Raw genomic sequence first — 27,712 nt, 5'->3', positions numbered from 1 at the left:
TTTATTATCTTTATGTATTATTCACTAGAGACAGTGAGAAATTGAGAGGGAAGGGGCAGATAGGGAGAGAGACAGACAGACAGACAGACAGACAGACAGACACACCTGCAGCACCGCTTCAACCATTTGCAAAGATTTCCCTCCTGCAGGTTGGGGCTGGGGGGCTTGAACCCAAGTCCTTATGTATTGTAACATATGCGGCTCTCCATTGTCCCCTTTTCTAACTGGCCCAATTGTAGTTGGCTAGGGAGGGCAGATATGATGGAACAATAGCCATTTTCTTCTGTTCTTGTCTTGTCCACTCACTCTTTCTCTGTTCTGGGTACAAGAATGGAAAAAATTCCAAAGGATTCAGGATGTCTCCCCCACATCTCTTCCCAGGAACCAGGACCACCATGCTCCTTTCTGGCACTGCCGTTGAAATAGTGGGGACTCCAATTGCTGTAGCTTCCTCTAGATCAGTGCAGTCATCAGGAGAAACTCCAGCAGATAAATACAAGCGGTTCCAAGCTCAGTCCTGGTACTGCTACAAGTCAAAGAGGAGTGGTATTCTGGTCTCTCTTTTCCATAAATATGCATTTATTAACAATTACGAAGCCAAATAAGATGCCATCTAAAGTTAAAGTAACCTTTTGACAACTTGAATTTTATAAAATTGACACACCATAACCTATCACTTTAATTGTTTTCAGTGACTTTATAACTGTGCAACTACCATCAAAGTCCATAGATTTAGACCAGTTCAAGTTTTCCAAAAGGTTTCTTTGAGCCCAACTGCTGTCTCCTCTGTTCCCACTCCTGACCCCAATGGATGATTCACTTTCTAGCTATAAAAGTATTCAAGAGTATGTTAGGCAAAGATTTAGTTAATTCTTTTTGCATTTGTTATTTTTCTGTCCACAGAGGACATTTCAAATATCTATGAGCTACTTGAGGAGAACCAAAGAGCTTTATTTTTAGTTTGCACAACTTCATACCATATGCCATTTCCCTCCTACCTTTTTTTTGTCCTCACAGAAGATAATTTATTCTACATTTTGGCCTTCATGGTTTATATAAAATCATATTTATAATAGAGTCAAACAAATATTGGCCTTCATGGTTTATATAAAATCATATTTATAATAGAGTCAAACAAATATCAAATTATCTCTATGCAAAATGATATTTTATTTCAACTAAACATTTATTTTATTTTTTAAATGTCTATGTATTATATGAGAGAGAATGAAAGAAGAGGGAGAGAGAGAGAGAAAGAGAGAGAGCAAGATTAGATCACTGCTCAGCTCTGGCATAGGTGATATCAGGGATTGAACCTGTGGTCTCTGAAGCCTCAGACATGCAAATTGCTGTTCTAACAGGCTGAGTTAACTTCTTGCTCAATGACCTTTCATTCAGGTATTCATGATCGTACAAGAGCCGGATATGGGCCAGGTCTGTGACCTTTGACAACAATCAGGAGCAAAGAGAAGTCAAGGTCCCAGAGAAATAGAGAGCAATGACCCTGAAACACAAAGCAAGGAAGAACCAGTAGCCCAGATCACCCTTAGCTCTTCCTGCAGGTGCCTGGCAGGGAAGAGGCCTGGGCAACAAGGAGAGAGGCGTGACCGACCCAGCCTCAGAAATGTCCAGAAAACAAGGGCACTTTCAGCTGGACTTTGGGAGATGGTGACCCTCCTCCACCTCTGACCGAGAGCAATTCCCCTTGCACTGGTTTCTGCTATGCTTCCCATGAGACTGCATTTAAGGAAAGCTTTCCTGGATTAAAAAGAGCTTGGGGGTTGGGGTCGTACAGTAGGGCTTATAGACTGGATTTATAGTCTAGCACCAATGTCTGGGAGTGCCAAGACACTGGGTACTGGGCGTCTCTCTCTCTCTCTCTCTCTCTCTCTCTCTCTCTCTCTCTCTATATATATATATATATATATATATATGTGTGTGTGTGTGTGTATATATATATATATATATATATATATATGTCTTTCTGAAATAAAAAGAATGAAAAAGTCATCCTAGGAATGGTAAAAACAAACAGAAAAAAAACCCTTTTTTATTTTTTATTTATTTATTTTTTAAATTTCCTAATATTTGGGAGTCGGGCTGTAGCACAGCGGGTTAAGCGCAGGTGGCGCAAAGCACAAGGACCAGCATAAGGATCCCAGTTCGAACCCCGGCTCCCCACCTGCAGGGGAGTCGCTTCACAAGCGGTGAAGCAGGTCTGCAGGTGTCTATCTTTCTCTCCTCTCTGTCTTCCCTCCTCTCTCCATTTCTCTCTGTCCTATCCAACAACGATGACAACAACAATAATAACTACAACAATAAAACAACAAGGGCAACAAAAGGGAATAAAAAAATAAATAAATATTTAAAAAATTTCTTAATATTTATTTATTCTTTTTTGTTACCCTTGTTTTATTGTTCTGGTTATTATTATTGTTGTCATTGTTGGATAGGACAGAGAGAAATGGAGAGAGGAGGGGAAGACAGAGAGGGGGAGTGAAAGACAGACACCTGCACACCTGCTTCACAGCCTGTGAAGCGACTCCCCTGCAGGTGGGGAGCTGGGGCTCAAACCGGGATCCTTATTCCGGTCCTTGCGCTTTGCGCCACCTGCGCTTAACCGCTGCGCCACAGCCTGACTCCCAAAACCCTTTTTTTTAATGGTGAATTTATACATGCTCAAATTCTCATTATGGAAAAAATTTTTGGTTGAGTGCCCATGTTCTCATGCACAAGGACCCGGGTTAGGCCCTACCTGCAAAGAACTAAAGGAAAATGAGCACGTGCATATCCAGCTTCTCCCACAGGTGGTAAACTACTGCCCACTAAGGTTCAAAAGGAAAGAAACCTCCCAAGAGGAGGGATGAGGTGGGAGAGATCTCAAAAAGTGATAGCTGGATATGCAGGGCTGGGTTCTCCAACAGTAAAATGCAGTGACGGTGTATGGGGAGGAAGGCCCTAGTACTAGTTCTAGTTCTAGTTCTGTATGTGTTAAATGTTTAATATAAAAAATTAAGAGTCCTGTTTGAAATAGGACCAGAAACAGACTTCAAAGTTTGGCCTTCAGCTCCATTAAAAGACTGCGATCTTGGGAGCTGGGTGTTGGCACACCTGGCCAAGCACACATAATACTAAGTGCAAGTACCGCAGCAAGAATCCACGTTTGAGCCTCCGGCTCCCCTCCAGCAGTGGGGACGCTTCACACGTGGTGAAGCAGTTCTGCAGTTATCTATCTTTCTCTCTCCCTCTCCTCTTTCAAGTTCTCTCTGTCCTAACCAATGAAATGGAAAAAATGTCCGTCAGGAGCAGTGGATTCGTGGTGCAGGCACTGAGCCCCAGTGATTAACCCTGGAGGCACACACACACACACACACACACATTGAGATCATCTGACGCTGAATTTAGCAGCCACCAGTTTATCTGCAAACCTGGTTAGAAAAAAAATAGGGCAGGGATAGATAGCATAATGGTTATGCAAACAGACTCTCATGCCTGAGGCTCCAAAGTCCCAGGTTCAATCCCCTGCACCACCATAAGCCAGAGCTGAGCAGTACTCTGGTAGAAAAGAAAAAGAAGGGGAAAAAAAGTTCTACTTTTCACCTGAACTGCTATTAAATGGCGTAATACACCAGGTACAACTGGGCTTGACTGGAGCTAACCATAGAGGAGAGCTCGCAATATAATCAGTTAGAAGGCAGCATACATACCACTTACTCACTGAGAACATGGGAGAAGCAAAGAAGCAATTAACATTAAAGATAACAGTCTGTTTTAATAGGTGGGTATATTTATAACTCACGCATACCCAGACACTCTGTGGGTGGATGCCTGTACAGACATATGTCTGTGGTCAGACACATGGGGATCCACGAGCAAGATGTACAGAACTCAATTTAATAAACAATTCCTCAATGATTAGGGATGATTTCAAAGCTTGTGATCTCAAATCTGACTGCTACAGTGTTTTACCCAAATAAAATGAATGCCAAATTTAAACATTTATGACATAAGGTCACCCCATTTCTGGGGTGGGGTTGTTTTAAATTAGTTTATTTTAGTTTTTCCAGGGGATGCATTTCTACATACAAGAAGGACATTATGAGCTGTCATGTACAGTCAGAGAATTGACTAGTGCTTGAAAAAAATAGGAATCACAGAGAAAGACAAAATAAGTTGAAATGATTCAAGGCAAGAACATATGGTGAAAGTGACCAACATCCCCAAATGTTTAAAAACAATGTTGAAGAGCCAGGTTCTGACTAGTAGACTTTTATTTCTACTAGGAGTGATGGAGAAAAATGAGCTGAATAAAATTTTTACTAACAAGTTAATATCCACTACAGTGGTGGATATTAACTACATTACTGTAGCACTCATTTCTCAATACAGACAAATATTTAATAATTATGCTGTACACCTTAAACTAACATTTCTCTAATTTTCTTAAATGGCCCTATGTTCCAAATAAAGGATATACAGTAAAAGTGGAGTAAAAACACTGTAATAATCAGGAAAGTTAAATTCTCTGGCAACGGGAGTCGGGCAGTAACACAACAGGTTAAGTGCAGGTGGCACTAAGTGCAAAGACCGGCTTAAGGATCCCAGTTCAAGTCCCCAGCTCCCCACCTGCAGGGGAGTCGCTACACAGGCAGTGAAGCAAGTCTGTAGGTATCTATCTTTCTCTCCCCCTCTCTGTCTTCCCCTCTTCTCTCCATTTCTCTCTGTTCTATGCAACAACGATGACATCAATAACAACAATAATAACTAAAACAATAAATCAACAAGGGCAACAAAAGGGAATAAATAAATAAATAGACATTTAAATTTTTCTCTGGGACCTTAAAAAAAGAAAAGAAAAAAATGGAATTACAGTACTAAGATTTGCCCTAAGGTTGAGGAGACGGGCATAACGGCTATGTAATCAGCTTTCATGCCTGAAGGTTCTGATGTTCCGGATTCAATGTCCAGCACCACCAGAAGCCAGACTTGAGCAGTGCTCTAGCCCCTTTCTCTGTGTCTGTCTTTCTCTCTGTTTCATAAATACATAAATACATAAAATCTATATCCTAACAAGGGCCAGGGAGGTGGCTCAGAAGGAGAGAACAAGCTTTACTTGGATGATTTCCTATGTTCAGCCCCCCACACTGCATAAAGCAGTGATCTCCCTCTTGAAGCAAAATGTAATAGCACATATGTAAATACGTCATTATTAACATATTCACTGCTGGTGAGGTGGCAGCAATGATAGATCACATGCCTTGTATACATGAGACCCTAGATTCAATCTCCAGGACCACATATCAATCAAAAAAGGAAAAAAAAATGTTATTCTCTATATTAAGTTCCAAATGAAGCCATAAATAAATAAATACCTGTTTAAGGAACGAGTGACTCAATGTAGCAAAGATATAGATTTTTCTCAAGTTTCATCTGTAAAATCAATGCAATTCTAGGAGAATGTTTTTAGAAACTTCAATTGATTCTAAAATAAACACAGTTAAGGGCTGGGAAGATAGCATCATGGTTACGCAAAAAGATTTTCTTTCTTTTTTTTTTTTTTTTAGTGATATAATAATGATAAGAAGGTGGGATAAGAGGGATACAGTTCCATAATTCTATTCCCACCACCAGAGTCCCATATCCCCTCCCCCGTTTAGAAATTTCCCTATTCTTTATCCCTCTGGGAGCATGGATCAAAGATCTTTATGGGGAGCAGAAGGTGAAAGGGCTGGCTTCTATCGTTGCTTCTCCACTGGACATGGGTGTCGACAGGTCGGTCCGTACCCCACAGAAGCAAAAAGATTTTCATGCCTGAGGACCAGGTTCAATTCTCCCATCACCATATACTAGAGCTGAATAGGGAAGAGTTCTCTCGTAGAAAAAATAAGTAAATGTGGAGGTACAATTTACATATAGTAGTGTGACTTGGAAAGGAAGAGAAGAGGGGACCTTTAAAAGGGAGGAGGGGCAAATATATACAGACAATTGTAGAAATAATAGGTAACCCGTGTCTGTGACCTAGGGAGAACTGCTGAAGCTCCGGGTGGAGGGGATGGAGATCTAAAACTCTAGTGGTTGGAATGGTGCAGAGCTGTCCCCTTTTACCTTGTAATTTTAGAAATTAATATTAAATCACTTATAAAAAAATAATGATTTACAAACAGGACTGTTCTCCCATTAAAGCGTAAGCAAAATAGCTCCCTTGGATAGTGAACTGCTCTGTCCTGTATGTGACCCACCTTCCTTCAAGCCCAGCCTAGCCACACTGAAGGAAGCACTGGTGCTCTGGTCTCCCTCCCATGCCCCACACTCCCCAGCCTCTCTGTCCCACTCTTTCTCCCTGGAAAAGTAAATAAATAAATAACTATAAAAGATATAATTTGCAAATTTATAGAAATTGTTAAGAAATAAGGAAAGAGAAAAAGGAAGGGAGGAAGGAAGGAAGTTGCCTAACCAGAAGCCATGATGTTTCAGGCAAAGTGGGAACAGCCCTGGGATACACCATCTGATGTACTTTTATGATGAAGGTGGCAGCCCACATCAGTGTGGAAAGGTCAAGTTGCTTATTGAGAAAACTACAAAAGAAGAGAAAAAAAAGATTTTGATTTCATACCTATACAAAGGTAAACTCCAGATTAATTAAAAATTTAAACAAGGGAGTCAGGCGGTAGCACAACGGGTTAAGCGCACGTGGTGCGAAGCGCAAGGACAAGTGTAAGGATCCCGGTTCAAGCCTCCAGCTCCCCACCTGCAGGGGAGTCGCTTCATAGGCGGTGAAGCAGGTCTGCAGGTGTCTGTCTTTCTCCCCCCATCTCTGTCTTCCCCTCCTCTCTCCATTTCTCTCTGTCCTAACAGTGATGACATCAATAACAATAATAACTACACAACAATTTAAAAAGGGAGGCAACAAAAAGGGAGAATAAAAAAATAAATAAAAATTTAAACAAGAGAGAGAGATGGGTGGTGGCGTGCCATGTTAAGCACACATATCATCATGCCAAAGACCTGAGTTGGTATCCTGCTCCCCACCTACAGGGGCAGTGAATGCTTCCCGAGAGGTGAAGCAGGTCTGCAGCTGTCTACCTTTCTCTTTCCTTCTCTAAATTCTCTCTTTCTCAATGACTTTATGTTGTGTCAAATAGAAAAGAAAGAAAGAAAGAAAGAAAGAAAGAAAGAAAGGAAGAAAGATAGAAAGAAAGAAAGGAAAAAAGGTCACCGGGAGCAGTGGATTTATAGTGCTGGTACCAAGCCCCAGCAATAACCCTGGACCTGGAGGAAGAAAAAAAGAAAAAGGATTTTTTTTTTTAATGAGATAAGTAAAGCTAAGAAGGTGACAAGAAAGCATAAGCATAAAGTTGGGATAAGATAGATTTGTTAAGCAGCATCCTAAAGGGAAACTGATAGATTTGACCACATCAAGAACAAGAAGTTCTGAGGTGTGAAGGGCACTACAAAGTTATTTGGAGGTGATAAACTAGGAGAACGCTGGGCTAGCCTGGGGATGCCTCTTCCCAGGCGTGTACTCTCTGGGCTGGAGAGAACTCAACCGGAGCCAGCCTGGGCTGCTACTCACTCAGCGATGCGAGGGAGATGACTCAGGAACCAAACACATGGCGCGACAATGCAATGTCTTTATTGATCAGAGAGCCACTGCTTTTAAAAGACAGGCCTGGAAGTGGCAAGTCAAAAACGGAAATGGCGAGGAAAGGGGCGGAGAAAGGCAAAATGGGCCTGGAAAGATAGGAACTTCCTTAGCAACTGTTGTGAGGGTTTTAACTGGTAGGATTAATAAAACCCTGGAGGCAGGGAGGGTCTTGAGGGTAGAAAGAAGATAGATAAAAGGAATGGAATGAGTGGGGATCTTTCAGGCAAGACAATGATTATGTAGATAGGCCATAAATGCAGGGTGCTTTATGAGCCCTGCCGAGCTCAACCACATCCTCACAATTTCCCAACAGGAGAAGAGTTTTGTAGTCTCTAAGACCAAGTAGTAGTGGCATCTAGAATGATGAAAGAACACTTCAAAAGAAACAGTTAGGAGAGCTATCATAAATTTTCCATTATGAGTAAATGATAAAGGAGTAGATCCTCCAAAGGAGAAATCTGAACAACTTGGTGTATTGCACCAAAGTAAAGGACTCTGGGACAGGGGTGGCTGGGGTAGGAGTGTTCAGGTCCTGGAACACAATAGCAGAGGAGGAACTAGGTGGGGGCTTAGATTGTTATGTGGAAAACTAGAAATATGACACTTGTACCAACTGTATTTTACTGCTAACTGTAAACCATTAATCACCCCAATAAAAAGAAGAAAAGAAATCTGGACACCTGGTGATACTGGGCCACCATGATAGCTGGAAACACAAAGACAGCTGGATGGTTGCACCATCACCTGAGAATGGACTGGTCCATGTGACATGACAGGGCCAATGACTGAGCAGCCAGCAGAAGGAGACAAGCAGCTGGAAGCCATACGGAGTGAAATGGCTCATAGGCTTTAAACACTCCATTTTCCAAAGATATGTCTTAGGGCATACACTTTACTGCTTTGCACAGGAGACCTCAGGGAAGGAAATGAGGACAGGGAATGAAGAAGAAAGGCTTTTTTAGAAAAGTAAACAGATGTGGGGGTCTTGCATTGACTGATGACAAAGTGCTGTGAATGCAAGAACAGTATGATTCAGTTCTCTACTGCTGGAGTCAAAAGAATGAGGGGAGTGCATGTTTGCATTATTGTGTATAATACCCTTATTATGAAATAAGAATAGAAGTTCAATTTTCTTGAACTACATAAGAAAAGCTATTTGTAATTATTACTTATCATTACTAAATAATACATTCTAAAGAATACATTCTACCTTCTAATCTAAGTATATATTAATTTGTTTTAAAACAAACATTTCAAATTACTAGTGAAATGGAATTATAGTATGTATTCTCTATACTAAAAATGACTAACTAGTACATAAATGTGATGATAATCATAATACATATATTCTCTAACTATAGTTAATATATGTTCCTGGGTAGTATATTCTGAAAGTGAAAATTCATACGCATAACTACTGCTTGACAAAGTCTTCTCTACTTAACATTCTAACTTTTGTTTAGTGAATAAATTAATGTTAAAATTCAAAATAAAAATGAGGGGAAAAAACAAGAGATAATTTCACTCTTAAGTCTGTGATGACTTAAGCAGAATCCTATAGAAGATGCTTTTTTAAAAATCCTTTCCTAAAAAAATAAAAAATAAATAAAAATCCTTTTCTGGGTGGGGTAGATAACATAAAAGTTATACAAACAGATTCTCATGCCTGAGGCTCCCAAGTCCCACATTCAATCCTCCCCTACCCCCCTTACCATTATACCATTATAAGCCAAAGCTGAGAAGTGCACTGGTAAAAATAAATAAATAAAAATTAAATTAATAAAATTTAAAGTAAAATAAATAAAATCCTTTCCTGACCCAGATCCTATGACTTGCAGACACTGTGATGACATACCAGAAGCTCACCTTGCATTGCAAATCCTGGCAGTTTGGCTTTAGCTAAGAAGTACTAAACTCCTAATCAAAACAAACATATCATTCAAAGGATGTCAAAGAAACATGATTACTTCTCAAGAACAGGGCATACTACTCCAACCAGAATCATAAAGCACACCAAAATGAAATCTTCCAAGTTCTTCCCATATGTGAGATAGTTTCTATAAGGTGCTAAATATATATTTTTTCTTTTTACAAAGGAACTATTCTAGCTTAGGCTCTTGCATGATCCATAATGATGGAGCAAGGAAGAATGAAAAGGGAAATAACAGAGATATCTTATGTTTTATCAGCTTGGAAACAGGTTTGGATTAAGCCCACCCAGGTCAAAATAGACATTTCTCCAACAAGAATTAGAAAAGCTCTTTACAAATAACTTATGTGATACTGACAGGACTGGTTGTTCTGGTCTCCCTAGTCTAAGACTGTAAGTGATTTAATATTTCAAAAAAATGCTACTATTATAAATGCATTAACAATTTAAGCTCTGTGTTACAATTCAATTAGTTTACAAATTTTTAACATTAAGTGCTTATCTTAACATGATATATACTCAGAACTGAAATCTATGTATTTGAAGAGCTTGAGACATTCAATCTATTTTCCCCTCTAATACTGAATAAATAGTGATTTATAAGACTTTAAGTTAATAGGAATATATATTAATACCATTCCCGCCAACAAAGGTCTGCGTTCCCCCCAACCCCAGCTCCTTACAGTGGAGCTGAAATCTACCCTTTCAACCCTACCCCCCACCCCAGAATCTTTTCCTTTGGTCCAATAATCCAAACCCAGTCAAATTCTGTTCTGTATTTCCCTTTCTGTTCTTCTTTCCTATCTTCTGATTATGAGGTGAAACATCCCATACTCATCTTTCTCTTTCTGGCTTATCTCAACATAATTCTTTCAAGCTCCGTCCAAGAATTTTGGTCCATACTCCCACAGGGATTAAGAATAGGGAATCTTCCAATAGAGGGGATGGGATACAGAACTCTGGAGGTGGGAATTATATGGAATTGTACCTCCTCTTAGTCAATGATCTTGTTAGTCATTATTAAATCACCAATTAAGAAAATAATAAAAAGAATGTGTAATGAAAAAGACAGTATGTGTTTTTTTCCATCTACACTTATCCCCAGGCATACCAATATGTCTAACCCAAGAAAAACAAGTAAAATGTATGTAAATTTCTCAAGGAAAAAAATAAAGAAAAAGCTCAATAAACAATAAGAAATTCATCATCACAGTTCATTAAGGCAATGCAGTTCAAGCCCCCAATGAAATAGCACTGGACACCCATCAGTATGACTATAATAATTTTTAAGGGAATCGGGCACAGCGGGTTAAGGGTATGTGGCGCTAAGCACAAGGACCGCAAAAAGATCCCGGTTCAAGCCCCAGTTCCCCACCTGCAGGGGAGTGGCTTCACAGGTGGTGAAGCAGGTCTGCAGGTGTCTATCTTTCTCTCCCCCTCTCTGTCTTCCCCTCCTCTCTCCATTTCTCTCTGTCCTATCCAACAACAAAGCAACGTCAACAATGGCAATAATAACCGCAACGAGGCTGCAACAACTAGGGCAACAAAAAGGGGGAAAAATGGCCTCCAGGAGCGGTGGATTCATGGTGCAGGCACCGAGCCCAGCAATAACCCTGGAGGGAAAAAAAATTATAAAATAATAATAATTTTTAAAAGACAATGACAAGTGCTAGAGGGGGTGTGGAGAAAAGTGCTCAAATGGGAAAACAGACATTCCTCGAACTGCTAAACAGAATCATCATAAAATTCAGAAGCTCTACTCCTAGCAAATAGCCCAAAGATATGAAACATCTGTGTCCATACAAATATCTCCTACATGGCAGGAGAGGTAGCACAGTGGTTACGCAACAGATTCTCATGCCTGAGGCTCCAGAGTCCCAGGTTCAATCCCCAGCACCACCATAAGCCAGAGCTGAGCAGTGCCTTGGTGAAAAACAAGAACAAAACAAAATCTTGTATATTACTAATGGTGGCAGCATTATTCATAATAGCCCCAAAGTAAACAAATCCCAAATGCCCATCAGTTGATGACTAACTAAAGAATATATGATATATCAAATAATGGACCATTAGCTAGCGATCAAAATAAAATATACATACTATAACATAGATGAAGGTTGAAATAATATGCTTATCAAAAGAAATTAAAACACAAGCACATGTTATATAATTATTCCATTTATATGAACTGCACAGAACAGGCAAATCCAGACAGACAGACAGAAGGTAGATCTTTCTGGAAGGAAGCATATGAGTGCTAGTTGCCATAAAGTTTCCTTCTGAGGCAATGAAAGTGTTCTGGAACAATGGTGGCAGCAGAACATCGTTGAGAACATACTAAAAATAACTCATACACTTCAAAGGAGGGGAACTGTATGGATGTGGCATCTAATTCTTTAAAAAAAAATTAATTCCTCCAAAGTCACATTCCTGACTTCACTATGTCTATAACTAATTTCTCCAAATGCCAGCTAGGAGCCATCCTAAGGAATACTGCCCTCCCTCCCACTCCCTCTTCCTTCCTCTCCCCTCCTTTGTTTCTCTTTATCTGCTCCTCTCACCTTCTATCCAGAAGAAAAAAAAAAAAAAAAAACAACTAGCATCTAGGAATCAACCCAGCACTGAGCCCCAGTGATAACCCTGGTGACAAAGGAAAAAATAAACAAACAACAAAACACCCAAGAAATAGCACTCCCTGGGGCTAGGCAGTGGCGCACCTGGTTAAGCGCACACATTACAATGCGCAAGGATCTGGGTTCAAGCCCCTGGTCCCCACCTGCAGAGGGAAAGCTTCATGAGTGGTGAAGCAGGGCTGCAGGTGTGTCTCTGTCTCTCTCCTGCACTATTCCCCCCACCCCTCACAATTTCTCTCTGCCTCTATTCAAAATAAAAAAAAAGATGAACAAGTTTATAAAGAAATAGCACTCCCTTTTCTAGTCCCCTAGTCCCATTCTAGGTTCATGAATTCTTGGCCTCTGAATCTCAGAGTTCAGGCTTCCCAGGACCTTACCCTCACTGTAAAGTAGCAGTGGTAGGGACTGCCCGCTCTCCAAAGACAGGCTGAGTCATCCTACTGCTGAAATGAGTGTAGCCGAGAATGTTCCCAGCTCGGTGACCATGGACTGCGAGCTCAGACTGACAGGGACTCGGAGTTTACACAGGCACCTGTGCTGAGTAGAAACACAGATTGGTCCGGGGTCAGATCGATGGGGTAAACAGTTAATTGTATTTATATTTTTTTCTTCAGGTTTGGGAGCTACTCCTTGACGTAATCCAGATTTCTAGCCCTATTCTCAACTTTGACACTATCTTCCCACACAGCACTTTAAGACCACCTGCATGTTTGCTATCAGTCTCAGGCAAAAATTACTAAAGTCATGTGCCCCTAAGAACACACCTAAAACAGACATCCTTGCTTCTTTTCACCCTAAGACCCCTACTTTCTTTTTAAAAAATATTTATTTATTTATTTACTTTCCCTTTTGTTGCCCTTGTCTTTTATTGTTATTGTTGTTGTTATTGATGTCATCATTAGATAGGACAGAGAGAAATGGAGACAGAAGGGGAAGACAGGGGGAGAGAAAGATAGACACCTGCAGACCTGCTTCACCACCTGTGAAGCGACTCCCCTGCAGGTGGGGAGCCCGGGGCTCAAACTGGGATCCTCATGCCAGTCCTTGCGCTTCACGTTCATGCGTTTAACCCACTGTGCTACCGCCCAAATCCCAGAGCATCAGAGGCTGCCTCTGACTTTCTATTCCTCACTTTTCAGCTTCTCAGGGGGCTCCTGACATGTCCCCCAAAGACCATCATATGCTTGCATCTTAGACTTCAGTCTGCCTTCCAGAGGACTCATGTCTCAACCTTCTGTTTGGGTTTTCCTCATTCCTGTCCTGCATTTGAAGTCTCCACAGACCTCCAGCGCCAGGCAGGCAGGTCAAAGAGCCCTGCTTTCTCGTCGAATTCAGGGTGCTGCAACTTGTCTCCTTACAAGACAGTGAGCTCCATGCGGACACAATACGGCCTCCTTGTGCCCCTGGCCTCACTAGGCAGGGAAAATGGAGGAACTATTCAGCCAGTGTGGAGCTGAATTTTTGTAAATGTCTCTTGACAAAGACACTTTACCAACCTCTTCAAACGTGTCCTCGTTTGAACATGTTATATATACTAAAAAGTAAAAGGACCTTGTCAAGCAAGCATCCTGTCCACTGAGAAGTCAGACCGCAAGGACCCTTCCTGCCTTCGTTAATGTTCAGGCTTCCATACCAGGATCGTGATGGGGCTCGAGAGCCTCGCTGAGGCAGCAGCACAGGGGAGGAGTGAGGTCAGCAAAGTGCGTCATGTGGAAGCATTGCAGAAGCACACAGGTCAGTCCAGGGATTTCTAAAGAGCCTCTGAGCTTGTCTTTCTAGGAATCCACCTGGTTAATCTTCACAACATCCCAGGCAGGCAAGAGCCCTTCCTGTTTTTCTCTGAATGATCCTCTCATCCCTACTCCACACCCCTTCTGTTCCCATCCTTGTTCATGTATCCTCAATAGTCACTCAAACCCACACCTCAGGGGACACCAAGAGCCAGAACAGTCTGGCAGCCAGTCATTCATCAGCTACCCTCTGTGATCACTTTATGTTAAAATACGAGCCTGTGTCTTAGAGCCCCGCCTCCCCAGATCCCTGCCCCACTAGGGAGAGAGACAGGATGGGAGTATGGATCGACCTGCCAACGCCCAGGTTCATCCAAGAAGCAATTACAGAAGCCAGACTTTCCACCTTCTGCACCCCATAATGATCCTGGGTCCATACTCTCAGAGCAATACAGAACAGGAAAACTCTCAAGGGAGGGGATTGGATATGGAGCTCTGGGGGTGGGCATTGTGTGGAAATGTACTTCTCTTATCCTCTAGTCTTGTCAATATTTCCATTTTATAAAAAAAAAAAAAAAAAAAAAAGAGCCTAGGATAGGTCAAGAGAATCCACCCAGCAGCATATACACTTAACCATGTACAAGGATCTGAAGTGAAGCCCCCAACACCGTAGAAAGCACCACGCATGCCAGGTCCTGTGCTATCTCTCCTCAAAGTCTCTAGTCTTAGGTTGGAAAGAAAGGAAAGTGGGGTGTAGTCTCTCCAGGACTGATGGAATCATACATGTCGATTCCCAGCACACCATATAATAATAGTCAGAGCCTTAGAGGCCCTGACGTCCCCTGTGAGCCAGTCACCTGGCACTCCCAGAACTCTTTGTGTCTGGAACAAGCCCTTCCATGGCCACTTGCACACGCTTGTTCCACTATGGGTGGAGCATCCTTATCTAATCTGCCTCCTTCTCCTCCATTAGTCAGCTGAGGCTTGGTTCCTCCCACAGACCTCTATCCTCCTCAGCACTGCTCTCTGCCTGCAACTCTATAGCTATACGCTAAAAAACTCATCACCATGGAATCTTCAAAGAAGTAGGGACCTTGTTTTTATTTCTACTCTATTGCCAAACCCTGATACAGACTCTGATAACTAATGATAACTCCAAAAGGGAATGAATAAATGATGGAGTACAAAAGAAGTGAATATATTCTTTGAGAATCAATACAGCACACTCCTCAAATCAAACCCCCAAAGGACAGTATGAAGACCAAGGACCCACGCAAGGATCCCAGTTCGAGCCCCCGGCTTCCCACCTGCAAGGGGGTTGCTTCACAAGTGGTGAAGCAGGTCTTCTGGTGTCTGTCTCTCTCCCCCTCTCAATCTTCCCCTCCTCTCTCAATTTCTCTCTGTCATACCCAAAAAAATAAAAGAAAGAAAGAAAGAAAGAAAAGTAGCCTCCAGGAGCAGTGGATTTGCAGTGCAAGCACCGAGCCAAGCCCCAGCAATAACCCTAGAGGCCAAAAAAAAGGGGGGGGGGTCCAGTTTTCTTGGAAGGCAAACATAGCAACCCTCCCTTTGGTGAAAACAAAACAAAAAAACGCAGTACTGGTGGCATGCCCACACCAGGACACTCCATTCATACTGTCCTCTTCTATTAATCCACCCACAGTAGCCTATTACCGACCACCTCTCTGTCTGAAAATGATTCAAACAGAGATCTTTGGCTCAGAAAACTAGAATTTCACCTTGGAGCTAAGCCAAGGTCACAGACTCACATTTGATGGATGGGGTAGAGAGCCCTGAAGCTCTCTGGATTACTCCACTTCTGGCCATAAGCCCTGTCCTTCAGAGGAACAAACACAGGAAGGGAGCAGAGGCCTCTAGGGGCTGAACATAGTTCCAGGAGTTTATGTGAAACCCTGATGTCTGGCCAGCCTAAGACCCAAGACAGGTAGGCCAGGGTCAGTCAGAAGACACACATGGAAGTATGGAAGAAACACCTCCACTCTCTGCTTTGAAATCAGGCAAATGCCTGGCTTCAAACCCTGATCCCAACATCTACATTTCTGAAGGCCACATGGATAGTGTTTGATCTGAGTGTCGGTTTGCAGGGGCAAAATGATTTCATAATTCTTACTTAAAGAGGCATGCTAGGCGTCCCACCCCTCCCCTGCCCCAGATGTTACTTCTAGTTGCACCCACCCCGACCCCTTTAATTCTCCAGGATAAGCAAAATTTTTCATTAAGGAAAAATGCAACGGGGGCTGGGCAGTGGTGCACCTGGTTGAGCGTACATGTTACCACACACAAGGATGCAGGTTCAAACCCCTGGTCCCCACTTGCAGAGAGGGCTTCACAAGTGGTGAAGCAGGGCTGCAGGTGCTTCTCTGTCTTACTCCCTCTCTATCTCCCCCTTCCATCTCAATTTCTCTCCGTCTCTACCCAATAAATGAATAAAACATATTTTTTAAAAAAGAAAAATGCTATGCACCCAGTGCATAGCATCAAACACCTACTGAAAGAACTACAGAAAACAACAACAACAATAATACAGTAATATTGTATTATTATCAACACCCCCCTCTCACACTTAGATAGATTAACAAAGCAAAGAATCAACAAAGAAACTAGAGAATTAAATGAAGAGATGGACACACTAGACTTCCTGGACATTTTCAGAGTTCTTCACCCCCAAAAAACTGATTCTTTTCAAATCCACACAGCACACCCTCAAGGATAGACCACATGTTAGGCCACAAAGACAGTATCAAAAAATTGAAGAGCATTGAAATCAGACCACAGTGGAGTAAAGCTAACATTCAACAACAAACAGAAAACTACTGAAAGTCACAAAAAAGAAAAAGAGAGAGAGAGAGAGAAGTGAGTACAGGTCCAAAAAGGATGAAGGAGGACCTAGTGGGAGTTGTATTGTGTTGAAAACTAAGAAATGTTGTGCATGTACAAACTATTCTATTAACTGTCGAATGTAAAACATTAATCCCCCAATAAAGAAATTAAAAAAGAGAGAGGGGAAAAAATACAACCAAGTATAAGTCATGGTCAGTCTGAGTCTTGAGACTGAGCCGACCAGCTGGCTGATTTATTTAACTCTGGTAAATCGCGTAGTCACATTGGCTCCTGAATTCCACGTATGAACGTACACAGCAGTCACTCAGTACACATTTCCCTAATGAATGAATCAAAGGAGAAAATAGATTGTGTCTCTATTGATGCCTGCTAGTCAAGTCTGATAAATTCAAATCTCTCTCTCTCTCTCCCTCTTTTTCTTTCACATCTGTGCTGGCAGACAGGTTCTAATCCATCCCTTGCTTTGCTAACAGAGAGAGGTATGTGGCAAAAAAAAAAAAAATACGTTTAGTCTATTGGAAAGTTAAAGACTTTGACACCCGTGTTCCCTTCAGATGTAGGTCACAAGGGGGAGATGAGCAAGTGGGATGTTAAGCCTCCTTCTTTCTCTTAGAGATTATCTGTCAGCTCTCCCAGGGTTTATACTCTCAGAAGCCAAAGACACTTTCAAAATAGAAAGCCGCCTCAGCAAAAACGAGCAATTAAACAATCTTCATTCTCTATGTAGGCTGCTGCCAAATTCTACAAGGCTATTTAGTAGAAGCACTCCTCTTATTGCTCCATAAACACAGAATAAGAAGAACCATTGCCTAAGATCAAGATTTAGCAAAAGAATCTGTCGAAACCCGTCAGTTATGGGCCACAGCATGATGTCTCTGAAGGTGACTGGTGATTGCACAGTTAGCTCGCTTTCTGCTGAATTATCTCAGGTTTCATGTGCAATGCACTAGTCCTTATAACACACACATGCTCACCCTCCATGAATGCAGCGGCATCACACAGCAAGAAAGGACTAATTCCCACCAAGCACAGAAACAGGAGAGATAGCCCAAAGCAAACACAACTAATAGAGCCAACTAAAAGGTCGGCAATAGGTAGCATAATAGTCATGCAAGGAGACTTTCATGCCTGGAGCTCCAAAGTTCCAGATTCAATCCCCTACACCACTATAAACCGGAGTTGCTTAGTGCTCTGGAAAAATAAATAAATAAATAAAAATTTAAAAAGTAAACAAAACCAACTAACAGAAAGGAAAAATGAGGAGCCGGAGAGGCCCTTTGCAAAAGAAGTGCCCAGAGCTGTGACTATGGACTGCAAACTCAGACTGACAGGGACTCAGGAGGTTAGTCACACAGGCTCCAGTGCTAAATAGGAACAGACATGGGTCCTCGGTCAGATCGATGGGGTAAACAGTCAGTGGTACTTATATACTTTCCTCATGTTTGGGAGCTACTCTCTGCCCTAATCCAGCTTTCTAGTCCTATTCTCAACTTTGACACCATCTTCCCAGACAATTCTTTTAGTCCACCTGCATGTTAGTTGTCAGAATTAGGTAAAAAGTACTAAAGTCATAGGCCCATTGGAACATACCTAAAGTAGACTTCCTAGGCCGGGTGGTGGCACACTGGGTTAAGCGCACATCATACTAAAGTAGATGTCCTAGCTTCTTCCCACACAAAGACCCTTAGTTCCATGGGCTCTATTCTTACCTTCAGGTTCCTGATTATTAAGTAATTTGTCCTGCTTTATATTTTATGCCTGTCATCCACCAAGTTGCAGATACTACTATGATGCTGTCATGACTCTGACTTCCCTGGGTCAATGACTTCACCTGTGTGTCCTGGAACCTCACCTCCCCAGGAGCTTTATCCCACTAGGGAAAGACAGAAACGGGCTGGGGGTGTGGATCCACCTGCCAGTGTCCATGTATGGCAGAGAAGCAATTACAGAAGCCAGAACAACCACCTTCTGCACCCCATACAGAATTTCGGCCCATATTCCCAGACGGATAAAGAATAGCGAAGCTTCCAGTGGAGGGGGTGGGACATGGAACTCTGGTGGTGGGAACTGTGTGCAATTGTACCCCTGTTATCTTATAATCTTGTTCATCATTATTAAATCACTAATAAAAAAATTTAAGTGTCCAGAGGTTGGTGGGTCTGCCTCTCTAGCCCCTCATTAAGTACATTTAACAGACAGAAAAAACTGAAACCTGGAGATGTGAAGAAACATCACCAATTTAATACAGAGAAGGTGGAATCAAAGGTTTCTTGAAGATGCCATTACAGTGGATTGGAGAAAATGTGCCCAGCATGCAATTTGGCAAGTGCCCTTGTTTGGCAAGAGCTTGGGATGCCAGAACAAGAGGTAAGATAAACACCACATGCTTGCAAGAGCATGGCTCTGAAGTCACAAGCTGCGTCCTAGCCCTGCTGAGTCACTAGAGAGCCTAGACAAATGCAAATCATATCATTTCTTTGGCTATACTTTTCCTAGCAAGAGACAGAGAATCATTAATAAAAACAAACCTTCCCTACTTCCCAGAATGGGGAAATCCAGCGGATATAAAAGCTGTTTGGAAATGTGAAAGCATATCCAGAAGTCAAGTAACTCTTGTAAGTTTGTATGTGTAATAATGTTTATATGTGTCTATAGTAAAATATGAATCACCTGGATAAGTACCTACAGCCTCTCTTGCTCAAACTGAATGTATTTCCTCTGATTAATAACAGGAACCACTGGAATGTGAGAGATCTTTGTGAATCAGGACCAATTTGTGAATCTCAACCCTTGGACAATGTGCACTGCAGTTTGGAGGACTTGTGATCTACTCTGTCATACGAAGTTGTCTTTGGGCCAGGACAGTCACATGGGCAAATGTACCCACTCTGGCTCTGCAAAGGATAAGATCCTAAGCCCATTAGTTCATGTTTAACAAATAGTAGCAAGGTGGTAGTTGAATCCAGAATGCTTAACATGTTGTGAACAGGCAAAAAGAACCAACCAATAAGAAAACAGGTGTAGACTAAAGTGATGGGAGTGTAGGGCACTTTGGGGCCAGGCGGTGGCACACCCGGTTAAGCACTCACATTATAGTGTGCAAGAACCCAGGTTCAAGGCCCTGCTTCCCATCTGCAAGGGGAAAGCTTCACGAGCGGGGAAGCAGGGCTGCAGGTGTCTCTCAGTCTCTCTCCCTCTCTCTCTCCTCCTCCCCTCTCAATTCTCATCTGTCTCTATCCAATAATAAATAAATAAAAATATCTTTTTAAAAAAGAGTGAGAGAGAGAGGATGATATCACTTTCCCAATTACTTCCAGGTGCTCCCTTCTGACTCTACTTTAGGACCCAGCTACTTCAGCTCTGCTCCCCCCGCTCACCCACCACCATAGGACAGTCATTAAATGTCCTCAGCAAACCATCAACCCTCTAGTATGAGAAGCAGAAAGAAGCAACGCGAAGGTAGATATCAAGCCCGTGATGGGCAGGAGCTCCCTGTCGTTTTTTTTCCCTGTCCCTGGCTGTCTGGGTTCCATGCAGAATGGAATCCCCTCTACAGCCTACTGTTTCCCACTCAGGCTCCTAATTTCCTAGAGGCTAGACCTAGGAGCCTAGAGGCTCAAATCCAAGTCAGAAAGAACACAAGGCTAACTAACTATAGGGAGGATCAGAAAAAACAAAAACAGTACCTGGAAAACTCCAAACAAGACCCCCCACACACACACCTTGTGAGAAAAGCCAGGGCAAGGGAAGACCTTTTCTAACAGGGAGAGTGACAGTAAACACACAGCACAGTGGAGCTCCAATTCCAGGGCACAGTCAGGCCACCCAGAGAGCATGAGAAAACACAGAAACTTGGGGTCTCCGAGTCTGTAGCTATGTTGCTGATGCTGGTCTAAAGACCATGCTTGAAAAAAAAACAATCACTGTGAAAGGGCCTAGCCTATCATCCCCATTGGGGCATCCTCAGACTCTTCTACCCTCCCCCCCTGCCTTCAAATTGAGCCTTAAGAGAAAAACAAAACAAACAAACAAACAAGTAAAAATCTCATGGGAGGAACAAAACAGTTGTCCCTCCCATGCCCTCTCCCCTCTCCTTTCCTCTTAATACACCAGTGCCGCTACTGCTGAGCAGTTTTCAAATACTTTCTCACCTCTATGCATGATGAGTGAAACGCAAAACAGAGGGCACAGCAGGACAGAAAAGGGCACCTGGGCACTGCCAGGTCGAGTTCTCTGATGGGGCAGAGGGTCCCTCAATCCTCACAGACAAAAGTGTGCTACTGGGACAGTGCAGCGAAATGTGACCTGGTTTTCTCCTAATTCATTCGCCCAAATGCTCTGTCACACACATTGTGATTTCCCACAGGGAGGTCACTCTCTGCCACCAAACTGCTCCCCAGCCAGCCTCACCAATAACCCAGCACAGATAAAAGTAGCAAAGGACCACAAACATCCTAGCAGCGGTGGCAGAGCAAAATCCAGGCCAGGATCAGAGGGTTTTCTAACGTACAAATATGACTGGTTATTTTTTTTTAATCTTTCCTATCTAAAGCTGACTACATTAATACAGCATGCAATTTTGCAAACAGTAGGAGTTACTGCCACAATAATGGTGTTTTGTTAATGGAAGTTCCTGCCAAGAGCAGTGCTGTGAATAATGTAAACACTCAGTGATAAGAGCCTATCCTACAATTCTCTTCTGTGGTGGTGTAAATCGGAAAAGCTGGCCAATATTAGCTGCATGTCAGCATTAACTGCATGGAGCAAGGAGAAGTTACATACATTTGGGGGTTGTGATTATAGGCCTAAAAACCAACTTCAGGCTAAAAAGAAAGAAGAATGATTCATTTACAGCATTTTGGTAAACACAGAACATATGTGTGTGTGTTTGCAAATACCTTGTCTTTTAAGATGGTTTTGTGCACACAACAGGCATGTTTGATAGAACAAATGTGACTTTCCCTTATGTTTAAAAAAAAAAAAAAAAAAACTAGCTCCTTTTCACATGCAAAACTGTGCAATCATTCTCCGGCTCTCAGTGTTTCATCTGGTATAAGCCATGCTGACTTTTATGAGACACAAGCAGCTGTCTCCAAAGTGATAACACCACCACAATCTCTACTTACCACCTTATTAGGAACTGACCAGAGATACACCACATTCACCACACAGGCCATAACCCCTGGCAGCTGCGTTCAGAACATTCGGGAACAGAAGAGCTCAAGTCTCAGATGACAACTCATCAGCTCAAGCACATTTGGTAAATGCTCTTGCCTCCTCTTTAACCCACCTCCCAACCAAAGGCCATTCATTTGCTTGCACGGATGAGGCCATGGAAGAGCTGCCTTCACACCCCAGGCCCAGAATGCTTCCTGTTCTTACCTGTTTTCCAGGAGTGTCATGCACACCACCTCTCGCACCCCAGGGTTGTTGGCCTTTTCCACGGAGCAGCCCTGCAAGTTCCAGGTGGCCAGCCTCAGTACAGGGCGCCCGTCCCTCATGCCACCAAAGGCCTCTACAGAAGGCCGAGTGGAGATGATTTGAGTGGGGCCCCCTGGTGGAAGGTCCAGGTCCTCACTCTGCAGGCTCAACGAGGTGGGGCTAGGGTGAGGCTTGGCGGTGAAAGTCAGGCCCCCGTTGGTGTGGGTGGATGGCGGTCTGGACCGCTCAGCAAAGACCTGGTGCCTGATCCTGTCTAGCAAGGCCGCGTTGATGCCATCCATCCTCACCAGGTCCTCCACGCTGCGGAAGGGGCCATGCTCCCGGCGGTAGTCCACGATGCTGACAGCCACCTTCTCCGTGAGGCCGCGCACACTCAGGAGCTGGGCTGGTGTGGCAGTGTTGATGTTGACCCTCGGTGTGAGAGGCCCCGACGTGGCCAAGTGGTGAGGCTGCTGCTGCTGCTGCTGTTCAGCCAGCAGGTCCCGCCGGACAGAGCTGGGGGAGTGCTGCGCAGAGCTGCCCTTGCTGCTCACACAGATCTCAAACTTGACCTGCTCCAGCTTGGTGGCACCCACACCACTGACCAGGGCTAGGTCCTCCACCTTCTTGAAGCCACCAATGTACTCGCGGTACTCGACGATGCTGCGTGCCACCACCCGCGTCACCCCGGGTAGAGTCATCAGTTCCTCCTCCGTGGCCGTGTTGATGTTAAGCCGCTCCTGGTTCACCAGAATGTTGCTGAAGTTGCAGGCTGCGCTGAATTTGCGGCTGTGGGAGAGATCCGAGGGGTCCCTGGGGATGGAGCGGTGGCAGCCCAGGGTGCTCCCCATGGCCAGCCAGGATCAGGGGCCGAGGAAGGCCTCAGTACAGAAGATAATGATGGTCAATAGACCTCACAGGCAAACCATGTTCCGGGTTCAGAAGATGTTCATGGGAACGCTAACTCCCCATGCCCAGACTGTGCAGAAGTGTGTTTCCTTTGGCCCCCTGGAAAACAAACGGAGACACAAATTGACTGTATCTCTTAGTTTGCATTAGTACTCCCCACCTACAGTTGTAGGTGTGTCTGGTTTTTTGTTGTAGGCTGCTTGGGCCTCATCACTCCAGACCAACTTTTTCAGATAGAAAGAGACCGAGGTGGGAGTCGGGCGGTGGCGCAGCGGGTTAAGAACATGTGGGGCAAAGCGCAGGGACCGGCGTAAGGATCCCGGTTCGAGCCCCCGCTCCCCACCTGCAGGGGAGTCACTTCACAGGCGGTGAAGCAGGTCTGCAGGTGTCTGTCTTTCTCTCCCCTCTCTGTCTTCCCCTCCTCTCTCCATTTCTCTCTGGCCTATCCAACAATGACAACATCAACAATAATAACTACAACAACAATAAAAAAAAAAACAAGGGCAACAAAAAGGAAATAAATAAATAAATTTTAAAAAAATCTTTAAAAAAGATTTAAAAATGAAGAGACGGAGGGGAAAAACACCTTAGCTTCCTCCAGAGCAGCTGAGGTCAGGCTTGAACTTGGCTCGTGTACATGACAAAGCAGGGGGGTTACTATCTACTAGTTACTCCCCTTACTATCCAGGGGAGTTGGTTTTTTCTTCTTCTAATTTTATTATTTTATTAGTGATTTGATATTGATTTACAAAGTTACAAGATAACGGGGTATAACTTCTGCACTGTTCCCACCACCAGAGTTCTAAATCCCTAATCCCTCCACTGGAAGCTACAGCAGTTCCCCCAAGGCTGCAGATATAGGTAAGCTATATATATTATTTCTATAATCACCTGTCTATATTTGTATATATTTGTTCCCCCCCTTTTTAATGCCCCATCTTCTTTTCCTTTCCAAGCCACACATACACCAATGACTACATCCAAATGTCCCTCCCTTTTTCCTCCTCTCTCCTGGTCCTGATGGAGTTTGAGTCCAGAGCCCTCTGGTCATCTTCCTCCTATCATTTCTCCCTTACTGGGAGCACGGATCAAAAATATTTGGGGGGTTCAGGAAGAGAGAATTCTGCCTTCTGTAATTGCTTCTTCCAGGGAGTTATCTTATCAGCCCAGTATTTTGTTCTTGTTGTTTTGCTTTGCTTTAACCAGGAGTCCCGAGCCGGTGACTTGTATGGGAAGCTCTGAACAAGCACACAAACATTCGCCCATGAGGATTTTCCTCTGGAAAGGTCAGGATTCTTACCTCAGGGAGGTCCTCCAAGGCTGCAATCTCTACCCTTGGAAAGGCACATAGGCTTCTATGTGAGAGCTAAGGAATGACTCCCACCCCTGCTTTGCTCAACTCTGGAAGCTCTTGCGGCTCCCCCTCCCCCTCCCTTTGATTGTCCCGACTCTGTGCCACCAGCAATTCCGACTTTCCAAGTGGGATCCCCGAGGAAGGTTTTGCTGACACCTCCCTCCCAGGCCCCCACTCGACCCTCCGCAGGGTCCCCGCACCCCACCTTCTCGGATGCGCCCCCGGGGTGTCCTTCCACCTGCGGCTCCAAAGACAGAGTCCAGCCCGGGCGGGGCAGCTCGGACCCCTGCCCCCAGCTCTGGTGCCCAGCGCGGGTGCAGGTAGGTGGCCGGGCCCGGGAATCCCTTCCCCGCTGCCCGGGATGGCGCGTCCCGATTCTTTCTGAGAGAAACTCTCCGGGAGGCGGCGGGGAAATCCAGCAGCCCGGGCTGCACCGGGACCTTCGGCGTCGCCGCAGTTGTGTGGATGCGCGCACACACACACACACACACACACACACACACACACACACAAGTGCTGAGCGCACCCTGCCTGCAGCCGGGATCCTCCACCCGCCTCCCGCCAGCCGCCAGCCGCGGTGTCAAAGCCAAAGTCCCGCCCGCGCCGCCCGCGGCCACGCCTCCCCGCGCACAGACCCCTCCCCCGGGGCCCCCGGGACACTGGGGGCGGGGCCACTGGGGCCGAGAGTGCGAGGGCGGGGCCAGTCCTGGGGCGGGGCTGGGGGCGGGGCTGGGGGCGGGGCTACGAGCGCGAGGGGTGGGGCCATTCTCGGGGAGCGCGGAGGCGGGTCCCCCGGACGCAGAGGCGGGAGCCAGGGGGCCCGAGGCGCTGAGTCCAGCCCGGGCCTCGCCTTTCCTTTCCGGAGCTGGTTCCTCAGCTAGGGGTGGGATCCACGACTGAGAACAGATTGTGTGTTGTTTTGGGGAACAGGAACAGAGTACACCTTGCGGGGAGAGGCGCCCCTTTTGTGTCAAAGACCTAGCACCATTCGAAAGTCAAAATTGAGAATATTCCAGGAAGAACTGATGGAGGCTTTTATGTTTCTCTCTCTCTCAAGATTCCATTTATTTAACATTTTTAATCTTTATTTATTGGGTAGAGACAACCAGATATCTAGAGGGGGACGGGGATAAAGAGAGAGAGAGACAGAGACATTTGCAGCCCTGTTTCACAACTTGCAAAGCTTTCCCCCTACTGGTGGGGGGGGGGGGCTGGAACCCGGGTCCTTGTGCATTTTAGAAATATGTGTGCTCAACCAGCTGTGCCACCAACCGACCCTGATTTTATTTATTTATTCATGAAGAAGAGGAAGGGGCCGGGTAGAGGAGCAGCTGGTTAGTGCTCGTGTTACAATGCACAAGGAACCGGGTTCAAGCCCCTGCCCCCTGCCACCTGCAGGGGGAAACTTCATGAGTGATGGAGCAAGTCTGCAGGTGTGTCTCTCCCTCTGTCCCTCCTTATCTCTCCTTCCCTCTCAATTTCTCTGTTTCTATCCAAAATAAATAAAGTAAATATTAAAAAATAAATGATAGAGAAAAGAAAAAACAGACATCACTCCGGTATATGTGCTGCTAGGGATTGAACTCAGGACCTCACTCTTGAGAGTCCAGTGCTTTATCCACTGTGCCCCCTCCCTTTTCTTTGCTAAGAGAAAATGTGCTTCTCCAGTTATTTAGAAAACTGTTTCTATAGGTCATTTGCACATATAGCCCTCTGAATAAACATGGATGTTTTTACAAGTGTTAATTATAGTCACCAAAATAAATGGAAATAAGTGCTCACTGGAATCAAAAACTAACTCTCAAAATTCAGAATGACTTTTGGGATCAGATGCTAAGTAACAACTCAGTTAAAAATTAAAGCACGTTGTATTAGATTGGCTGCACAGAGGTACAGTACTCGATTAAACAAACCCTGGGTTTACCCATTGAATACTTTGACCCTTGTGAGCAAAGAACCCAGAGAAACCTCAGTGTCCTCAGAAGTTTCATTTTTAACCAATGCGGCCAATGCTCTGCTTTAAGTTCCCAGAGCTACCTCAGCAAAAGTGTGAATGCCGGGGAAGGTGGGAGGTACATCAGATGTGAAATGAGAGGCAGCCAAAGTCTGACAAAATGTGATTGCCTTTCTGAGTCATGTTCCCCTACTGTGCAGATATATTAGTCAGGACTCTGAATTGCAAATGACAGAAATCCAAGTCAAATTAGGGGGCAGGGAGGGGAGATTTCTCCATTCTTGTGAAGAAAAAATTAGAGACTTCATCTTAAAGCTGCAGGCATGACTCTGCATCCAACTAGAATGAAGTCCTCCAGAACTAGTTAAGTCTCCATTTGTTTATTCCCTTGCCCCCAGGACTAGGCTACATTTTTTTTTTAATCACTCCCTTCCTCCTGTACTCTGAATGTTCTAAGGAGGAAAAATGACGTGAAAGAAAGAAAAAATGCTTTAAGAGAAGGGAAAAGGCTTTGCAGAGCATAGTGCTTTGATGAGTCTTGGAAGCTGTGGAAGGACAGTCTATGAGAATGGACAACTGGGCTAACAGTGAAGGAGCCGCATACTTTAGTCATCAACTCCAACCATTGTTGAGAGTAAGAGGGACACTATTAACTTCATGGCAGAACAGGCACAATCTACTCTTGCTCTTTCTAAGTCCAAGTTTGTATTCCCATTGGTAGGTAGCTAAAACATTACAACTAACTGCCATAAGATGATTAAATTTTTAATGACTGACCACACCAAATGTCAGTGAGGGTACCAAGCATTATTTGGAAGCAATATACAATCACTTTGAAAATCAGTTTCTTAAAAAGTTAAATATAGGGTGTCGGGCGGTAGCGCAGCGGGTTAAGCACAAGTGGTACAAAGCACAAGGATCAGTGTAAGGATCCAGGTTCGAGCCCCCGGCTCCCCACCTGCAGGGGAGTCGCTTCACAGGTGGTGAAGCAGTTCTGCAGGTGTCTGTCTTTCTCTCCCCCTCTCTGTCTTCCCCTCCTCTCTCGATTTCTCTCTGTCCTATCCAACAACAAACAGCATCAACAACAATAATAACCACAACAAGGATACAACAACAAGGGCAACAAAATGGGGGGGGAAAAAAGGCCTCCAGGAGCAGTGTATCTATTGGTGCAGGCACTGAGCCCCAGCAATGCCCTAAAGGCAAAAAAAAAAAAGTTAAGTGTATTGGACGTAGGAGATGGTATAATGGTTATGCAAAAAACTTTTCATACT

General features: G+C 44.1%; 1 protein-coding gene across 2 annotated transcripts in view; it reads right to left on the bottom strand.

Annotated features, from left to right (window-relative positions):
• EEPD1 (endonuclease/exonuclease/phosphatase family domain containing 1) overlaps positions 1-25,090 on the bottom strand; it is a 138,095-nt gene extending 113,005 nt beyond the window's left edge. The window contains exons 1-2 of one of the 2 annotated variants that reach the window (XM_007523388.3): positions 24,690-25,090; positions 22,183-23,229 (exon numbers count right to left, since the gene is read on the bottom strand). In XM_007523388.3, the coding sequence (XP_007523450.2) occupies positions 22,183-23,072 (890 nt within the window). In that variant the 5' untranslated portion in view covers positions 23,073-23,229; positions 24,690-25,090. Of the gene's footprint in view, positions 1-22,182; positions 23,230-24,430; positions 24,571-24,689 lie in introns of those variants that run through there. The other variant, XM_060195835.1, reaches the window with a different exon arrangement.
• Between the last annotated feature and the right edge of the window lie 2,622 nt (positions 25,091-27,712).

Source organism: Erinaceus europaeus, chromosome 8 (assembly GCF_950295315.1).
Source record: "Erinaceus europaeus chromosome 8, mEriEur2.1, whole genome shotgun sequence".
In the NCBI taxonomy this organism is placed as follows: domain Eukaryota; kingdom Metazoa; phylum Chordata; class Mammalia; order Eulipotyphla; family Erinaceidae; genus Erinaceus; species Erinaceus europaeus.
This window is presented reverse-complemented; position numbering and strand designations above follow the sequence as displayed.